The following is a 16,485-nucleotide window of genomic DNA, read 5'->3' as shown; positions in this document are numbered from 1 at the left end:
ATTGCGAATATTATGTGCCTCCTACTTGTACAATGCTTCTTTCTTAGCAACTTCATGGATGTTGGCAAGACCGGGTCGGTCACCCATGCCAAAATGTTGGGGCATACCAATGTATCTACATTTCCCCCTTTTTTTTTGTACGTGCCGGCCGGCCCATTCCTTTTTTTTTCTTCGAATTTTTTTTTCAATTTTATGACGATTTTTTGATTTTATCTCTTCAAAGAAAAAAAATTCATTACAGTTCTCATAAGGAACTCTTTGACATCTAAACAAGGACATATACTAAGGGTCAAGTAATGATCAGTGTCTCCTCAGCGATGAGTCGGAAGGTCTCAAAAAAATTATTGATCCGAGATGGGCATATTTCAGAGAAGTTGGGCCGATTTGATATCATACTCCTTTAAAGCGATGGATCCAATAAACGTGTTCAGGTCATCATACCTTATAGGTATTTATTTATTTATTTATTTATTTATTTATTTTTTTTGTGAAAAAAGTTGGGGTGTTTGGTATATTGCATGGGCATGAAAGAGAAAATTGGGCCGTTTTGATATCATTTCCTTTTATATGATGAATCCAAACGGTACTGCCATCATATTTTTTGGGTGCCTGGTTTTTTTTTTTGTTTTTTTTTGTTTTTGGTAATTAGTGACATTTTTTGGATTGGGCCGAAATTTTGTACAAAAATCATATTTTTGTTTTTTTGGAAGGATATCACGTATTTTTGGTATGACTTCTACGAAGTATCAGGCAAAGAGAGTTCCCATTTTAAATTTAAAAGTTGTTCCCGCGGGCGCGAGGCAGAGAGGAAACGACCCCCCCCCCCCCCCCCCCTCGAAAGCGGCCCACCTTTTTTTAAGGAATTTCGTTCAAACCGCATGTCAATAATCTGTAATCGTTCTCGAGACATCAGTAAGGAAGGATCCATATTTTTGGCACACCCTGTACGTCACAGAAAAAAAACCGCAGGTCAGTATTGAAATCGTGACAAAGTTGGGTCACTTGACGTAATGCCTAATTCTCATTGGCTACGAACGATAGAAACTACAGTAAAGCGCATTGACTTATAACGCAATCTAGGTCGCGCGGTAGGTAAGACAGCTAGCGGGGTAAATCAGGGTAAAGACGCGCCTTCCGCTTAGTGGATACATCCGGATATACGAACGAAAAGTACCCGTATCAGGCAACGGCACTGGCATGACAGGCATTTCCATTGTCTCGGTCTCGGACTTGCTGGGTGTTGCTGAGTTGCCTATCGTCCCGCCTGAAGGGACTCTAGTCTCGCCGAAATTTCCTAATGCGCAGTCTAAGCCATAGATAGTGCATAGAGAGGTTATGATAATTATGTTATAGGCCGTGTATTGTTTCGTTTGGAAATTTTGAATCGGGTTTGAGCAAAATAGCATTGCAATTTCAATTTCTCCTGGCTCCTGTCTCTTTTTCTATGTCATATTATTTCTGAAATTAATAACAATATAACTTCTTTAATGGTTTTCTCATTGTACGCACGAAACATTTTCAATTTTATGCTGCCCCGAGGAATAATACTTCCAAATGTGACCATTCTTGATTTTGCATGATTCCTTCTCTCTCTAGGTACCTTTTTCGTTGTGAGTGAGTTTTCTTTTATGATTCTCTGATTACTGAGGGCACAATGCTTGGGCACAATGTGCCTGAAACGGAAAGTTGCTACTTACTTGTTTACTATGTGCATTCCTATCCAGACATCATATGAAATCATCTTGGTACTTGCGTTAAATCTTTCCGTTCATAAGGAGATGGTATACAATAAACTTTAGTTGTGATGACATAAATTTTCTCAACTGCATGCTGATTATTGAAACTATGTCAGTACGACAAGGCAAGACACCCCTATCTTAACCGTGCAATATATCGCATTTCGATCTCTTATCAGACTGCTTCAAACTTTCAATAATCGGCCTGCTGCAATGAAATCCTTTTATAGCTTTCATCATTATGATTCTCCATTTGGCCATTCTGGTCAACTAGAGTCCACAAAGACACATTGACTTTAAACGAGCAACAGGGTGAAAGGGAGAGTGCCAGTTTAACTAATAATGGGTTTATTTTCAATGATAAATTTAACCAGTCTATTTAATGTCACACCTTCAAAGTGGGTGAATGTGTCAGGCAAGAACCCTGATAATCAACAACTTCAGAGCTGCTCTTAATATAGGACTTCTATGTAATGTTCCATCTCCTGTGTACAGTAGGCACAAAACCAGGATTTACATTAGAGGCATCACCTGTGTTAAGGGATACCTTTTATGACTTACATTATCCAACATTTTTTTTTGGATTCTTGGAACTAATGATAGAATGCAAGCTAAATTCTGCAGCTCAGTGCAGGACCTCTATCATTTACGCTGCTTATACCTAGTTATGCCTGCCAGGTCCTTTGACCATTCGAATCGCGCATTTCTCCGAGCTCCAATTTCATCATCAGTAATAACATTGCAAACGCGTGATACCGTCTCATAAAGACAGTAAGCAAAGTAAGTATTTATCAATATTTTTAGTTTTATGAGAGATGTCTCTAAAGCTATGGCATTCTGTATCTTGAGAAATGTGACCAGTTCACTCGTCATTGGAAAAGATAAACAATAAAAGTTGATGCTTCCGCAAGCAAAAATTACAGTTACCACAACTGAAATTTCGATCTCAATAGCATGAATCTTCTGAACTGTAATGAAACAGTTTGATAACATTTCATTTTCAGGAGCCTTTATCTGCCAATGCTGGTCATACAGAGTCAACAGCGATTGAGTTTCAGTGTGTTATCAGGGTACAACAGAGAATACCACTTTAATTTTTGGTTTTCCTTTCAATAACATTTCATTTTTATGAGTCTGTATCTGCCAATTCTGGTCATGCAGAGTCGGCTGCGATTGAGTTTCAACGCACTATAAGGGTAAAACGGAGAGTACAATTTTGATTCTTTGTTTTACTTTCAAGGATGGAAAAAAACAGTCCATTTTCTGTCACACCTTCAGGCATGAACTTTTCAGCTAAGGACTCAAATAAATGCCAACTTAGGAGCCACTTGTCATGTATGGTTCTTCTGTATTAGTCCGTCCCTTTCGTACCGTAGACCGAGAACCAGAGGTTAAAGTATAAACATCACCTACATTCAAGGCTTAATTTTATATCCTATGCTATGTGATCCCTCTCATACGATTCTATCGAGCGAATGATTCTGCCGGTAAGTTAATTATGTGGAGCACCATCATATCTATGCTGGGAATTGCCAGGGAGATTCTGCAACCATCCGATTAAGGTAACTCTCACATCAATACAGTGGCAGGTAAAGTAAGCAGGTATTTATGAGAGATTTCTCAACTCGGGCATTCAATGCCCACTTTCCGGCAAAGAAGATGCTCTGTTGATATACTGTTGCAGCCCAAAATATCAATTACAACTAATATTTTTAGTCGCCTCAGTCTCAATCGATAGCTTTCATTATTCTGCCAGTTCTGGCTACCCAAAGTCCACATCTAATGAGTTTTAACTCACTTTCAGGGTGTGCCAGAGAATTAATTCCTGTATCCATTTTCCGTGCTAAATGAACCAGCTAATTTTCTGTCGCACTCTCATAGTGGGTAAATTTGTCAGGCGAGGACTCAGATAATCTAGAGGTCAGGCGGCACTGATGTATTATATCGAACAGCTGCTCTGTATTATCTCCTATATGTGGTAAGCAGTGACGGCAAGTTTACGTCTCCAGGTACTGCAAATTTTAGCCGATGTATAGAGAGGTTATCATCAAGGATATCCTGCATTAGTTATAGCATTTCAATTTTATCAAACCAATGAAATAGTAGCATATAGATACATACCTTCTGCAGAGGTCAATATGAAAGACCTTGATTTGAAGAATTTTATCCAAATACAGGCAAATTAGACGATTCAATCAACTTCTGACACAGAATCAAGGAGACTTGCTGATAATCAAATTAACAGTAATGTTTGAAGTCAAGTATCTTGGATGTTGTGACATTGAGTTGATTTCATTAACAGAGTGCTGCGTAGCTTCTTTAAGAAGACACATACGCACGACTGATGGGTGAATGCGTAAACCGCGTTTCCAATATAGAGCATTACAAGTATATGAAAACATTGAGGCTTTATGCACCGATATAACATGATACACTGAGAAGAGACACATCAACTCCAGAGGAGTTCGGCTGCTAGCAAAATTTTAGGAGAAAGTGGAAACACAACTTCATCCCCACAAATTGAGAACCCGACAGACATCATCGTATTGAGGGAAAGGATGATTTTCTGGTGGATAGTTGTTGAATCTGATTAACGAGAAATAGTATCTAGGACTCACTATAATGGGATATCATCAATTATTCATGAACAATTACTTGTAAAGATCACTAGATCCGGGCCGCTGGGAAGAAATAGTATAAGTAGCAGGTTGCGATCTGAGTAGGTACTTACTGTAACAGCTCATGCAATGTAAGGGTGTGGGAATCATAAAAGGATTATATAGAAATGGATCCAGTTATCTTCGGCTACGATAAAATGGAAACACGCATCAATTAATCTATCTTCATCTTATTATTTCAATTAATCTATCTTCTTCGTATTAATTAAATATTTAAAGCCATAATAACAGTAGCATAACCTGAAATTTAACCTCTGGAGTCGGCGCTCACCATCCATCGCGCGGTTCTACAAGTTATTTTCAAATTCAAATGTGCTTGAAGAATTGAAGGACCCGCTCCTTCTTTCGATTATTTCTCCTTTCGACGTCTATGTAAGTCTGCAAAAGTACCAAAAGTTCCATCTCCAGCGTCTACAGATTTAAATTTTACCTAGTTTAATGGGTTTTATGCTACCATTACTTCCACAGCCGTGCCCCCAGGTCGCCTATTGAGAATACTAGAAAATGAACTATTTACCGTTATTTCTCCCTTATGTCTCATTTATGTCAAAATTCCAAAAATATGTATGAGCTTTATGAATAGAAGTTTCAAAATATCTACAGTTGTATAGGGTTTTTTTCTACGGTTATAGCTGTAGGTTTGTCTAAATAACACGCCCGCCTTCCGCGGCCGGGCGTTTCGCGGGCCTCGAATCTGCCCCGAATCTGCTCAACAATTCCATCAGTGTCAGCTTTTGTTGGGGTCCATGTCGTCAAAAACGATCGTCAAGTTTTGGGGTCCAAAATTTGTCGTTAAAGCTTAATAACTTTTTTAATATTTAACTAAACTTAAAAAGGGTGGGCATTACGAGTAGAGCTGAGCATACTCTACCCAAATATTATAGGGTTTTTGGGGTTTACTCTCCGACTTAATTAGTAGGAGAGCTTAATGGACCGCAAACCGTGCAGAAAAGCCCGGTCGCGTTGTTTCGTGTAAAACTAGTTAGGCAGCAGCCACCCGTCTTTTTTTTTTTTTTTTTTTTTTTTTTTTGGGTCTCATTTTTTAGGGGATTTTTTAGGATTGGGCCGGGGTGGCTACCGCCACCTAGAATATTGACGGTGGGTTTATCTCGATCTAAATCTAAGTGCCCGTATTAGACGGTTGATGGATAGCGAGGCTGGTGAAGAGAAATGAGAAAACCAGTAGTTTTTTACGAATTTGCATCAGCTTCAATATAGAATAAAACAGGTGCTATCGTCCTTTCCCTCGTTTTTTTTCTAAATGTCATAATCTTGAAAGCCTTCGAAGTTAATTAGGAAGGAGGGAAATTTCTGTTAAATTTGAACAATCAACACTGCGAAAGGAACTTTAAGGTCCGTTCAAACCTTTAAAACAATTTCTGAGTGTCAATTTTTGAAGAAAACACCAGGTGTTGGGATTGAGGGATTGGCAACTTTAAAAGTCCGGTCAGCGTGGAGGAGCCTTTCTTATGGTTAAAGCCGGTGCTTTCCTTGGAAAATCGCCTAATCCCTGAAAAATATTTCTGAGCCTCATTTTTTGGCCATTTTCCGGAGAAAACACCGTTGTTGGGATCGAGGAATCGGCAACTTTGAGGAAGACTAAAATATATAGTCAGCGTGGAGGTGTCTTTCTTTTGGTCGAAGGACCGCTTTTCGTTTGAAAATGGCGCGCCTGGAGGCATGGGACGAAAATGCGGACCTCTGAACGGCGGGGCAACTCGGTGTAAGCGCTGCAACCCAAAGGCTACTCATGAGTGATAACAACCCCGACGGCCTCTCACTCAGCGATCAAGAATCCAATATGGCGCGGGGTACGGACTCGGGTGCGTGCGCCTCCAAAACGCGGCAACGGCGAATGGGCATCGTGTCCCAGACGCAGAAAAGCGCCGGCTCAGAGAAAAGCGCGGAGTCGGCGAAAGAGGGAGAGGAGCAGCGGCCTCTCTACCGCTTCCCGTGCGTGGAGCGGCTCATCCAGAAGTACTCAATCATGCTGGCAAGGCAGCACGAGAAGCAAGCCGCCGTCGACCAGCAAATCCTCCGCCTCACGAGGTCCTCGGAAAACCTCTCCACGGACCCCCTGGACCCTCTGGACGAGGTCATCGAAGATGGGCTTAGCCTCAAGTCCACCCCTGACCTCGCCGACATCAACTCCAATCGGCAGGACATCAAGCCCTTGACCGAACTGGACAGTAGCTCGACTCTAACCTCCAAAACTGTGCATCCCTCAACGCAGCCCAGCGATTTGACTATTTTCGACGGCTCCAGGACCGAAGACGCCTCGGGACAAACCGGTCGGGGCTCCGATACAGAGCAGCCTGAAAGAGTAGAAACCGGAGACCCTGAAGTCAGTCTCAGGAGAGGTAAGAGTTTCGAATTAGACAGCCTCGACTTCCGAACCAGTCTCCCCGATAACGCAAATCGGGAGGGTGTAGATACGACGGAAGGAAAAGGAGGTACCGTTGAAGGATCTACTTGTGATCCCAGTGCGGGGATGGACGTCCCGAAGGACGATTCGATGAAACGCGAAGATTCCTCCGGGAGCGTCTCCTGTCTCGCGAGCAGCGACTCCAACTCGAAGTGCGACTCGTTCTCCGAGGAGGAGCTCCTGAGCCGCAAGCTAGCTTCCGGCTACCGGGCCCCGAAGAAACCCGAGTTGCCGTCCCCGGAGTCGGACACAGCGCCCTCTCGCGTGGCCTACCTGGAAGTGAAGCCCGTGGTGCGGAACAAGAAGCGACGCCGGCGCTCCTGGAACGGTCCCTCCGTGTCCTTCTCGCGGCCCGGGGTCGTGTCCTCGGACCCGGCGCCCGAGCGTCGCTACGAGCGGAAGGGCCACAGCCTGGACCAGTCCATCTACCGCACGCCTCAGCTGCGCAAGTTCTCCGAGTGGGACGCCTCCTGCGACGTCGGGAACCTGGACAGCGTCTTCTGCGGGTCCTGCTGCTCCGTGGAGCTGGGCCCCCGGCGGGAGTCGAACCTCAGCTCCGTCTTCACCGACGAGGACCCGGACGCCGAGCCGGAGGCTCGCTACCACTACCTCCGGACTCCCTCGGTCGTGGTGAGCGACCACTCGGACGACCCGTACTTCGCGAGCTCCACCATCACGCTCGAGGAGATCGAGCAGTTCCGCGCCGAGTACTCGCGGCAGCAGCACGAGTGCGGTTTCGGCGAGACGTCCTCGGAGTGTTCGGGCGCCAGTACGTGTTCGTTGAGGGCTTACGATTGTGATTGGCTGTCGCGGCGCAAGGCCTCCGATTGCTCCACCTGCAGCACCCTCAGCGGCGACGACGACAGCAGCTGCGAGCAGATTCTCCAGGATATACGACCGCAGGCAAAGGTAAGACAACGTCCCCGTTTACTTTACATGTCATGTCTCTAGGGATTACTTCCTTGGGCGCCGGACAGTTAAAAATGTCCGTGTTAGCTGCCGTGCTGAGGAAAAACGTCGTATGAACATTCGAAAGTTGCCAAATTTCCCATGATAAAACATGTATTACTGACAACATTCACGCATAGTTATCCTGGAAATTTTCAGATATTTTGGATTAAAGTGCGTACAAAATTGTCTGAAAATATTGAAAATAATATTCACAATTTTCTCAGTAAATTCGGTTTTTCTTGGAGGAAACTTGGCAACGTCTAATGACTCTTACGGCGTTGTTCCTTAGCACGGCAGTGTGGTAATGAGAAAACATGAGCCGCTGCAGGCTGAATGGCACCCCTACTTTTACGAGTCGTCTCTGATTGGCTGATTCGCCTGGACGCCTGGTCGCCTGGTGCCTACTTTCGAGGACCTTATGGAAAATAACACGGGGTTCTTTTTCCACCGATGATATATCGAAAACCAGGAAAAATTTACGCGTCGGAGATTTCCAAAATCAACTCTTCAGATTTTTCTGAATAGATGCATGTGCAATACATGACACTTTTTTCTTTAACTTACCGAACAGTTCGACCTGGAATTTTGTTTTCTCATGACACCAAAATGTCATGTTTCAAGTTAAAAAAAACAGAAATCCAGGTTGAATTGTTCGGTGTTTCAAAGAAAAAAGTGCGTCATGTATTGCCCATCAATCTCTTCAGAAAATCCGGAGAGTTGATTTCTGTGATCTTCGACGTGTAAATTTTTCCTGGTTTTCGAGGTATTTTTGATTACACGCTTTAATTACACGCGGAAATCAAAAGAATCTTGGACTGATACTGCACAATCCTATTCTCAAAAAAGATTGGATTTACAGAAATATCGGTAGTTTGAAGATTGACGACAAATAATCACAAATTTAAATTATGAGTAATTTATTTGTTGAATCGCCCATAATGACATGATAATAAGAGAACTCTAGAAATGTTGATCCTTAAATACCGAAATATCTCCATGGGCTCCGTTGATAATTATAATTTCAAATATTCTGGAGTTTTCCGGGTCAAGCTGTTTAAGAGGAAGGAAAACATTGTTCATTCTTTCGATATTTAGATAGCACTCACGTAATTTGTCGGAAACCCAACACATTTGAGGGAATATTTTGGATGCAAAATTGAAGAACCAACATTTTTTTCGGGAAAAAGTGCTCCGGAATAAGCACCTCATGTCTCTTACCTGTGAAATAAGGTTTCCTTCTCTGTGGTAAAAAACCTCTTTAGGGGCATCTGGCACCTCCTCCGTCCCCGTCGCGCGGTGGTAATCTGCCACACTAACGAGAAAAATCACATGAGCATTCGAACGTAGCCAAATTCATCCCGGAGAAATATTCATTCACAAGAAAAGTCATTCATAATTTTCCTTGAAGTTTTGAAATTCCCCTTACAAAACTGCGAGGGAAATCTCTGAAAATTTCAGGGAGAAAAATTCACGAGTTTCTAAAAAAAAAGCTTGTGCTTTATCAGCAGAAATTTTGCAACTTCTGAAAGTTCTTACGGCGTTATTCCTTAGCTCGACAGTATTCTTGACATTTTGCATCCGATGGATAATAATGCTTCGCGCTCACCGAAATTCCTCGCCAGATTAAGCTATCGAATTTGCCGTGGGAACCGCCCGCCAATGCCAAATTTCTCGTTTAATTTCCTACTATTCACGTCGTTATTTACGTTTTTCGGTTGGTTTGACAACTCGGTCGTGTCAGTCAATTGAGATCAAACCGTTTTATGCGGTATGGATGTCAAGTGTTCCTTCTGGCGGAGATTCGCTCATTTGAAATGCGAGGAGTTTCTTCCTCGTCCCCTCGAATCATTGGCGTGGCATGCTTTGCGATATATCAATTGATCCGTCATTTGAACCTATAGAAAAGTATCGATAAACATGGTGTTCGCAACGAACACCTTAATAATCGATTCCTTACCATAGCTTCAAATGGGGGAGATATCGATATAATCGATCACTCACGCGCCTCGCCACTGCCTCTAATCTTCTCTCAGCTTTAGCCTTTTATCACCTTCATTTTAACTTTGAGCAGTACCTTTCTCCTCTTCTGAAATGGCTTATGATGTGATTCTGGGAAGTCGAGCGTAATCTGAGTGTAAAATTCTCAGCGATCAATTCTCAGACACGTGGGCGTCCATTCTTGATACACTTTATGACATTGTGAAAAGGACACTGAGTCAAGGATAATTTTGAGCTCAAAATTACTATATTTAGTATATTACTATATTACGTATTTAGTATATTACTTATTTAGTGACTAACTAGTCACTAAGCAAATATTTTCCCGTCAAAAATATATAGCTCGAAAAAAAGTTACTAGTAAGTGAAAAGTTGCCATCGGAGCATTGGCGGATCTAGCAAATTGGCAACATTGTCTTTTCTCCATTTAAACCTATAGAAATGTATCGATCCGTGGAGAGGCCAGGTGCTCGGACAAGAATCGATACTTGGCATAGGTTTAAATGGAAATCCGGTGTTGCCAAAGTGCTGGATCCGCCTCTGCATCGGAGAGGAGTGAAACTTCACCTTTCTCCATTGCAACTTGCAAGTCGATGTTACTGGATGCCCTTTACTAAAGCCTCTCCAAGTGCTCACCTTAGAGCTGTATTCATAATAGTTTCTTGAACACCTCCTTTCTTTAAATGGTTTACATTGCGATCAAAGGTGGCACAAGTATGTATTTAACATCTCACCATAAAAAGTGCGTCCATGAAAATAGCGCGTTGCCAGCCAGCACAGCGCAACGTGGTCGTATCATAGTCGCAGGGTGAAGCGCCTTCAATTTCAGCGAGCGGCAATGTGGGTCTCACCCGTGGTCGAATAGTTATCTTAAGAGCGCCTTCCGTGAACGAAGTCAAATCTTGATAGCTACGCGCGCAAAAAAGGCTATTTACCTCCGATCGCAATGTTGCATACCTCCATGTTTTATTTTCATAAATTTTCTTTTGAGGGACTGAATAAGATTCTTTTTAAGATTTTCTTCGAATTTTCGTGAATCATTTAATATATCTTCACAGGAAATATCGAGACGGCATTTTGAATAGTTTTTTTTTTTTTTTTTTTTTTTTTTTTTTTTTTTTTTTTTTTTTTTTTTTTTTTTAAATTATTTGAAATTAAAGATTATAATTGGATCGAGACTCCTACATTTTTTAATGAAAATACATGTTTTCCCTCAAACTAAGATAAATGGGACGCAGGTCGAGAATTATGTCACGCAGTGACGTAACGTGAATTGCGATGTATCGATTGTTATGCCATTTAAACCTATGGAAAATGATCGATAAACAGGGTGTTCGCACCGAAAACCTTAATAATCGATTCTTTACAATAGATTTAAATGGCATAACAATCGATATATCGCAATTCACGCCACGCCACTGATGTCGCGCCTGTCAGCGCATCGTGCGGTCGTGTCATTGTCGCAGTATTACGCGCCTTCAATTTCAGGGAGCGGCAAAATGAACATCAGCCTTGGTCGAATAGTTATCTGTGAGTAAGATTCGTCAAAATTGTCCTTTTTGTGGTGCATGATATTGAGAATATCCTTAAACCTCCCAGAACCACAATGTAAACCATATTGGGCATCGTAAGGAACAGAGTTGTCTGAGCAACGACTTCGTCTTAGACTTTGATCACCGGTACACTAATAAAATTGAAGTTCTGCAACCTACAGAGGAGCAGAATTTGCCGAACTGCTCTCTGACGAGATGAAAATTGGCAAATGAGCGAAAGCTCTCACTTCGACACAAGTCAGCGCCGTTTGGTTCATTTGACCCGACTGACCCAGTCCGGGCAGGAGTTGAAAGGCTTCGAGCTCCAATTTTGGTCCGCTTTGAAATTATGAAAAATTACTCCTCTCCAGTCTCGACCTTCCATGCCTCCGCGAACACGAATTATCACTAACCTCGCAAGAACTTGGACTAATCAGCACAAAATGTATGCGAATCCATTGCTCCTTCACACAATAGATCGAGTCAATAGGAGAGGTCGGACAAAATTTGTGGTTCCATTGGTTTCCTCGTGAAATTTTCGACCAGTCAGCAACCCTCGTAATCAAATTTTGGAAATATGACCCACATTTTTTTTATAATTGAGTATACCTGGGAGCTTAGAAAGGGTGCAAAATTAAACTAAGCACGCGGGAAATTTTGAGTCTTGATCTGTTAGTAGGTAAGGTAAGTGAATCGAAGGTATGCTCCTTTACTACAGACTATCCAAAAGTAACGAAATGCTCTGTTCCATTCGTTCCGTTTCGTTTCAGTCTTGCTTGGAGTTGGCGTTCGTATAGATTCATTGGTCATTTTGGTCCGCCAGGGAAATTTGAACTATGAGAGTCGGTATAACCTTCATTGTTGGTATTGAGTCCCGGCCAGAGGGAAATTGGACACATGAGAGTCGGGTATGAAAATCTCTTCATTTTTTTTTGCCGTTCTGTCGTCGAAGCGGGCCTAAGAGAGGGCGAAGCGCCCTCCGGGGGTTAGGCCGCGTAGCGGCCAGGGGGCATAGCCCCCTAGTTTATGATAAGTTTCCTCGCGAAAGTCCAGAGAAAGTATTGACCGCGTTTTAAAGGGAAAATGCGGATAAAGTAAACAACGGGAAAAACGAAGAATGCCTTCATTTTAAAGAAAAATAATTTACATAATTTCCGTGATACGTGGTCGTTGAACCGCTTAACTGACAACGATAAAATTGTCGCTATAATTGTAATTGTAAGTCGTTTGTTTTGTTGAATACTGTCCGTCCATCTACTGACTTATTTGTATCAGTTAAATTTAGTCCAGTTAAATTTTCAGTTCAACAGTCAGTTAAATTAGAGTCCAGACAAAGCGGCTGATTAATGTCTCAAAACGGAATAAAAATTGCAATCTGAATATTTCTCGTAATCTTTGATCAATTCTTTGTCGAATTCCTCTCCTCCATTCCTTCTCCCATTCCGCTTTTTCCCCTGACGTACCCTCATCTCTCCAGTCCATTATAGTCTATAATCTTTTCAATCGCTGAAAATGTAACCTTTTTTCAATTGGTCACACTGTGGAGGCCTAAAACGAGAACCAATCAGAAATTGGTTCCTTAAGTCTTAACTCTAAGTATATAGGAACTCAAGTAAAATTGATCGTGAGAAATTTAGTTTTTGTGTCTTGTTTTTACCAGTGTAAAGTTACGTCAATGAAGACTTCAAAGACCTCTGAATTTGAATCTGGCAAGGGTATGTTTCTTTTAAAATTAACCCATTGAAACCCATCAAATCCACCTAAGTGTCGTTGTATTTGGACTCAAAATCAAGAATTTTGTCAGAATATCCAAGAAATTATTTTTAGTATTTAAAAGGAGAGTCAAATCAAAACCCACGATCAGTTATTTACCTACTACGACCGATCAAGTAGTTTTACATAGTTAATTGGTGTAACCTTTGCGTGTCATTCTATTCATGTTCAGTGGCGAGGCGTGAATGATCGATTATCGATTTGTCCCCGTTTGGAGCTGTGGTAAAAAATCGGCTATCAAGGTGTTCGTTGCGAACACCCTGTTTTTCGATCATTTTCCATAGCTTTAAATGGCAGATTAATCGATAAATCGCATAGCACGCCACGCCGCTGTTCATGTTGTGCGCTCAAGCACTACTACAACGCAGAGCTCTAAATAAAAATGTGCCATAGTGCAAGGGTATTTTTTAAGTCAGAAACGAAATTTTCCATAACGTCTACAAGAATGCTACTATTTTACGTTGCAAACTTTAAGGTTTATTTGAATTAACTGAACCAATGCCGCTGCTGTGTAAAAAAAAAATGTGACAATCCGAAACATAATTGCTCGTAAGATAATGTTTAATGAAACGGAAAAGCGAAAATATGGCCTATCCCATCGTGTTCGAGTTCATTTCGTCTCAAATCAGTTTCAGTGCCAGTTAAAAAACTCTGTCGATCTGTCCTTAAATTCGACCCAGAATACTGTAATCAATAATGATTCTTCTCGATGTTTGTTAAATGAGAATTTGGCAACGTGGCCTAACCCAAAAAATTGTCATCCAAAGCCGAAAATTACCTGTGAAGTTCACGCTTCGCCACAAGTCTTCATCGGAGCCATATTTCATCGACCTCTTCCTTTTTTTTAGGTTGAGCGTATGGTTTTCTGAGACCTGTCGCACCCTATAAATATCAAAGCAGACGGGCAAAAATTTTGACGGTGACATCGGAGGAGCTGTGCGAGACAACGGCAGTGCTCCGAAGCAGGATCTTTCAATATTCATGACTGAGTCTCCATCAATATCGTATGATTGACGTCATGTGAAGTTGGCTTCCGTAAAAGGAACATGCCTGTTCTGCCGTGCTAAGGAAGAACGCCGTATGAACATCCGAGAGTTGCCCAATTTCCCCGGATAATACGTGTATTTTTGAGGAAAGTTATGCATTTGTTTCCTTGAAATTTTCAAATATTTTTGATTAAATTGCAAACAACATTGTTTGAGAAATTAGAGAACAGTACACACAACTTTCCCAATAAATTTTTATTTTTTTCAAGGAAAATTTGGCAACGCCTGAAGGTCCATACGGACGTTCTTCCTTAGCACGGCCGTGCTGCCATCCAGCATGAAATTGTCTGAACGCGCTGTTGTAATTTTTTTCATTTCCATCGTTATTTAAAGAAGTCACAATTAATCATCATGGCATTTATATATCGTAGGCAAAAAGTCAACAAATGCCTAAGCAAATTTTCAGAGTTCACGAGGTTTTGTGTGTTTTTACACAGACCTCTCAAATTTTCTGTATTTAGAGGGCAAAAATCCACCGAAGTACAAAATGTCATTGTATTTACCTTTCAAAAGTGTCCCTCAATTTCTTCAACTTACCAAATTTCAAAACTCTTATTATTTTATAAAATGCTGCGCATTTTGAGATACCTGTGCATTCAAGGACCAAAAAAGAACCTTTTTTATCATCATATGAAGCAAATTTTTACAGTGAATTCTTTCCCATGTGATCAGTGAATTATTTTGTCAACGGTTAATGAAAAAATCAGTACCTTTGGTCTAAGTATAAAAATATTCGACTGTTTTCCTAGACGTTTAACAAAATGCCTGATTTAACTATTTGCCTGCGACATTCATGTAGGCCCTCTAACTCCCGAAATTTTAACCAAAGAGTTCAGCAATTTGGTTGAGCAATTCCTAATTTAATTTGCAAAAACTCGCTCAGCAAGTCGCCCAGACGTTCATCAGTCATCATTAATTTTTATTTGATTTTTTGGTTCGCAAGGTGCTCATGAAATAGGCGAAAAATAGCGTAGACATCCGATTTTAACTTTTGCCTCTCTTGAATACATTGCGTTACGATTGTCAGTGCAGTATCTTTAAAATAGACTGTCTCTGGTAGAGTTGCGTAGAGGCCAAGGTCGTATCTCCCAGTAACTCGATAATGGACAGAAAGGAAATTAAAATCCCTAATTATAGGTAAATCTTCGTATATGTTTAAACTATAAAGGTTGCGATTGCGGGGATTTTTATGTTCGCAAAAAAATATGCTTAAAATTCCAAGGGTTGTAGAAGATTTTCTCAAAAAAATCCATATGTATCATTATGAAAAATCGTTCCTTTATGTCTTCCTCGAGACCCATAGATCTCAAGGAACAGCATTAGAGATACCCATTCAAATCGGCCATGTCTGAATTTCTTATTCTTGCGATTTGAATGGCGAAATTTCTCCTCCCAAGCGTAAATGGGCGAAAATTCATACATTTTATTAGCATTTCTAACGATTTAAGATGCTGAGAATTGTGGAGAGCAAATAATTCAGATTACACAGCGCTAATAAGCGTAAAATTTTAGACAAGATTTACTTTTAAAGTCCGCAAATTTCATAAGCCTCAAGGGGAAACAAGGACATGCCCAAAAAACTCGGCAACAGTGGGTTTGACTGAATTTTAAAAGCTTGCAAAATTCTCGGAGCGCCAAAAAACCGAAGAAGACAAGTTGACTAAATGATCAATTCCTAAAATGCGAGGAAATAAATGGGCTACATTTGCAATGAGGAGCCACTATTTTTGGCCCATCCTTAAAAGCACCTACCTCTAAAGGTACGGCAATTAAGACGCGGAATGCCGCCGCGGAATCGTACGCGGCGGACGACCCGAGCGAGCGAGGCGTCGAATAAGTTTCCGCTCCGCCGTGCCCGGCAACTAAGCAGCGGAATCGCCTCCAAAATTCCGTCGTGTCCGTCGGCAGTCTCGTCATAAATCAGTATCCGATAATAACTCGCGAGTGTGTGTTTTGCCTTGCTACAAAGTACAATAAACACTCACCACGTTTCAAAATCTCCAATATTTTTTACGAGAATACCGACCAATATATCCGTTTGTAAAATTCCTAAAAGTATTATTGAATGAGCGAAAAAATGTTTACAAAAAGTCCAAGATAAGCCTCCTATCAACAGTTCCAAATTAACGAATGAAACGTGAGCAGAGAGTTGCAACATTGCAAGCAAAGAAACGCAATTTTTTTACTTTCAGGAATGATGTTCAAAACAAATTGGTCGATTAGGTTTCTCTATAGATATAGCAAGAGCAACGTCTAAATAAATTGTTCAGGTGCCGAAAAGCTCTAAAATAGTTAGTTCGTTTTGTTTTTACAGATTTATCTCCTGGAAAAAAGGTGTCATGTTTC

General features: G+C 41.3%; 1 protein-coding gene across 2 annotated transcripts in view; it reads left to right on the top strand.

Moving 5' to 3' along the window:
• Nucleotides 1-5,496: 5,496 nt before the first annotated feature.
• The window catches only part of IP3K2 (Inositol 1,4,5-triphosphate kinase 2), a 416,125-nt gene continuing 405,136 nt past the window's right edge, over nt 5,497-16,485 (top strand). For both annotated transcript variants that reach the window (XM_019041927.2, XM_019041925.2), the window contains exon 1: nt 5,497-7,748. In XM_019041927.2, the coding sequence (XP_018897472.2) occupies nt 6,165-7,748 (1,584 nt within the window). In that variant the 5' untranslated portion in view covers nt 5,497-6,164. The remainder of the gene's footprint in view (nt 7,749-16,485) is intronic.

This window comes from Bemisia tabaci, chromosome 3 (genome assembly GCF_918797505.1).
Source record: "Bemisia tabaci chromosome 3, PGI_BMITA_v3".
Classification (NCBI taxonomy): Eukaryota; Metazoa; Arthropoda; class Insecta; order Hemiptera; family Aleyrodidae; genus Bemisia; species Bemisia tabaci.
Note: the sequence above shows the minus strand (reverse complement) of the source record. Positions and strands in the feature narration are given on the sequence as shown.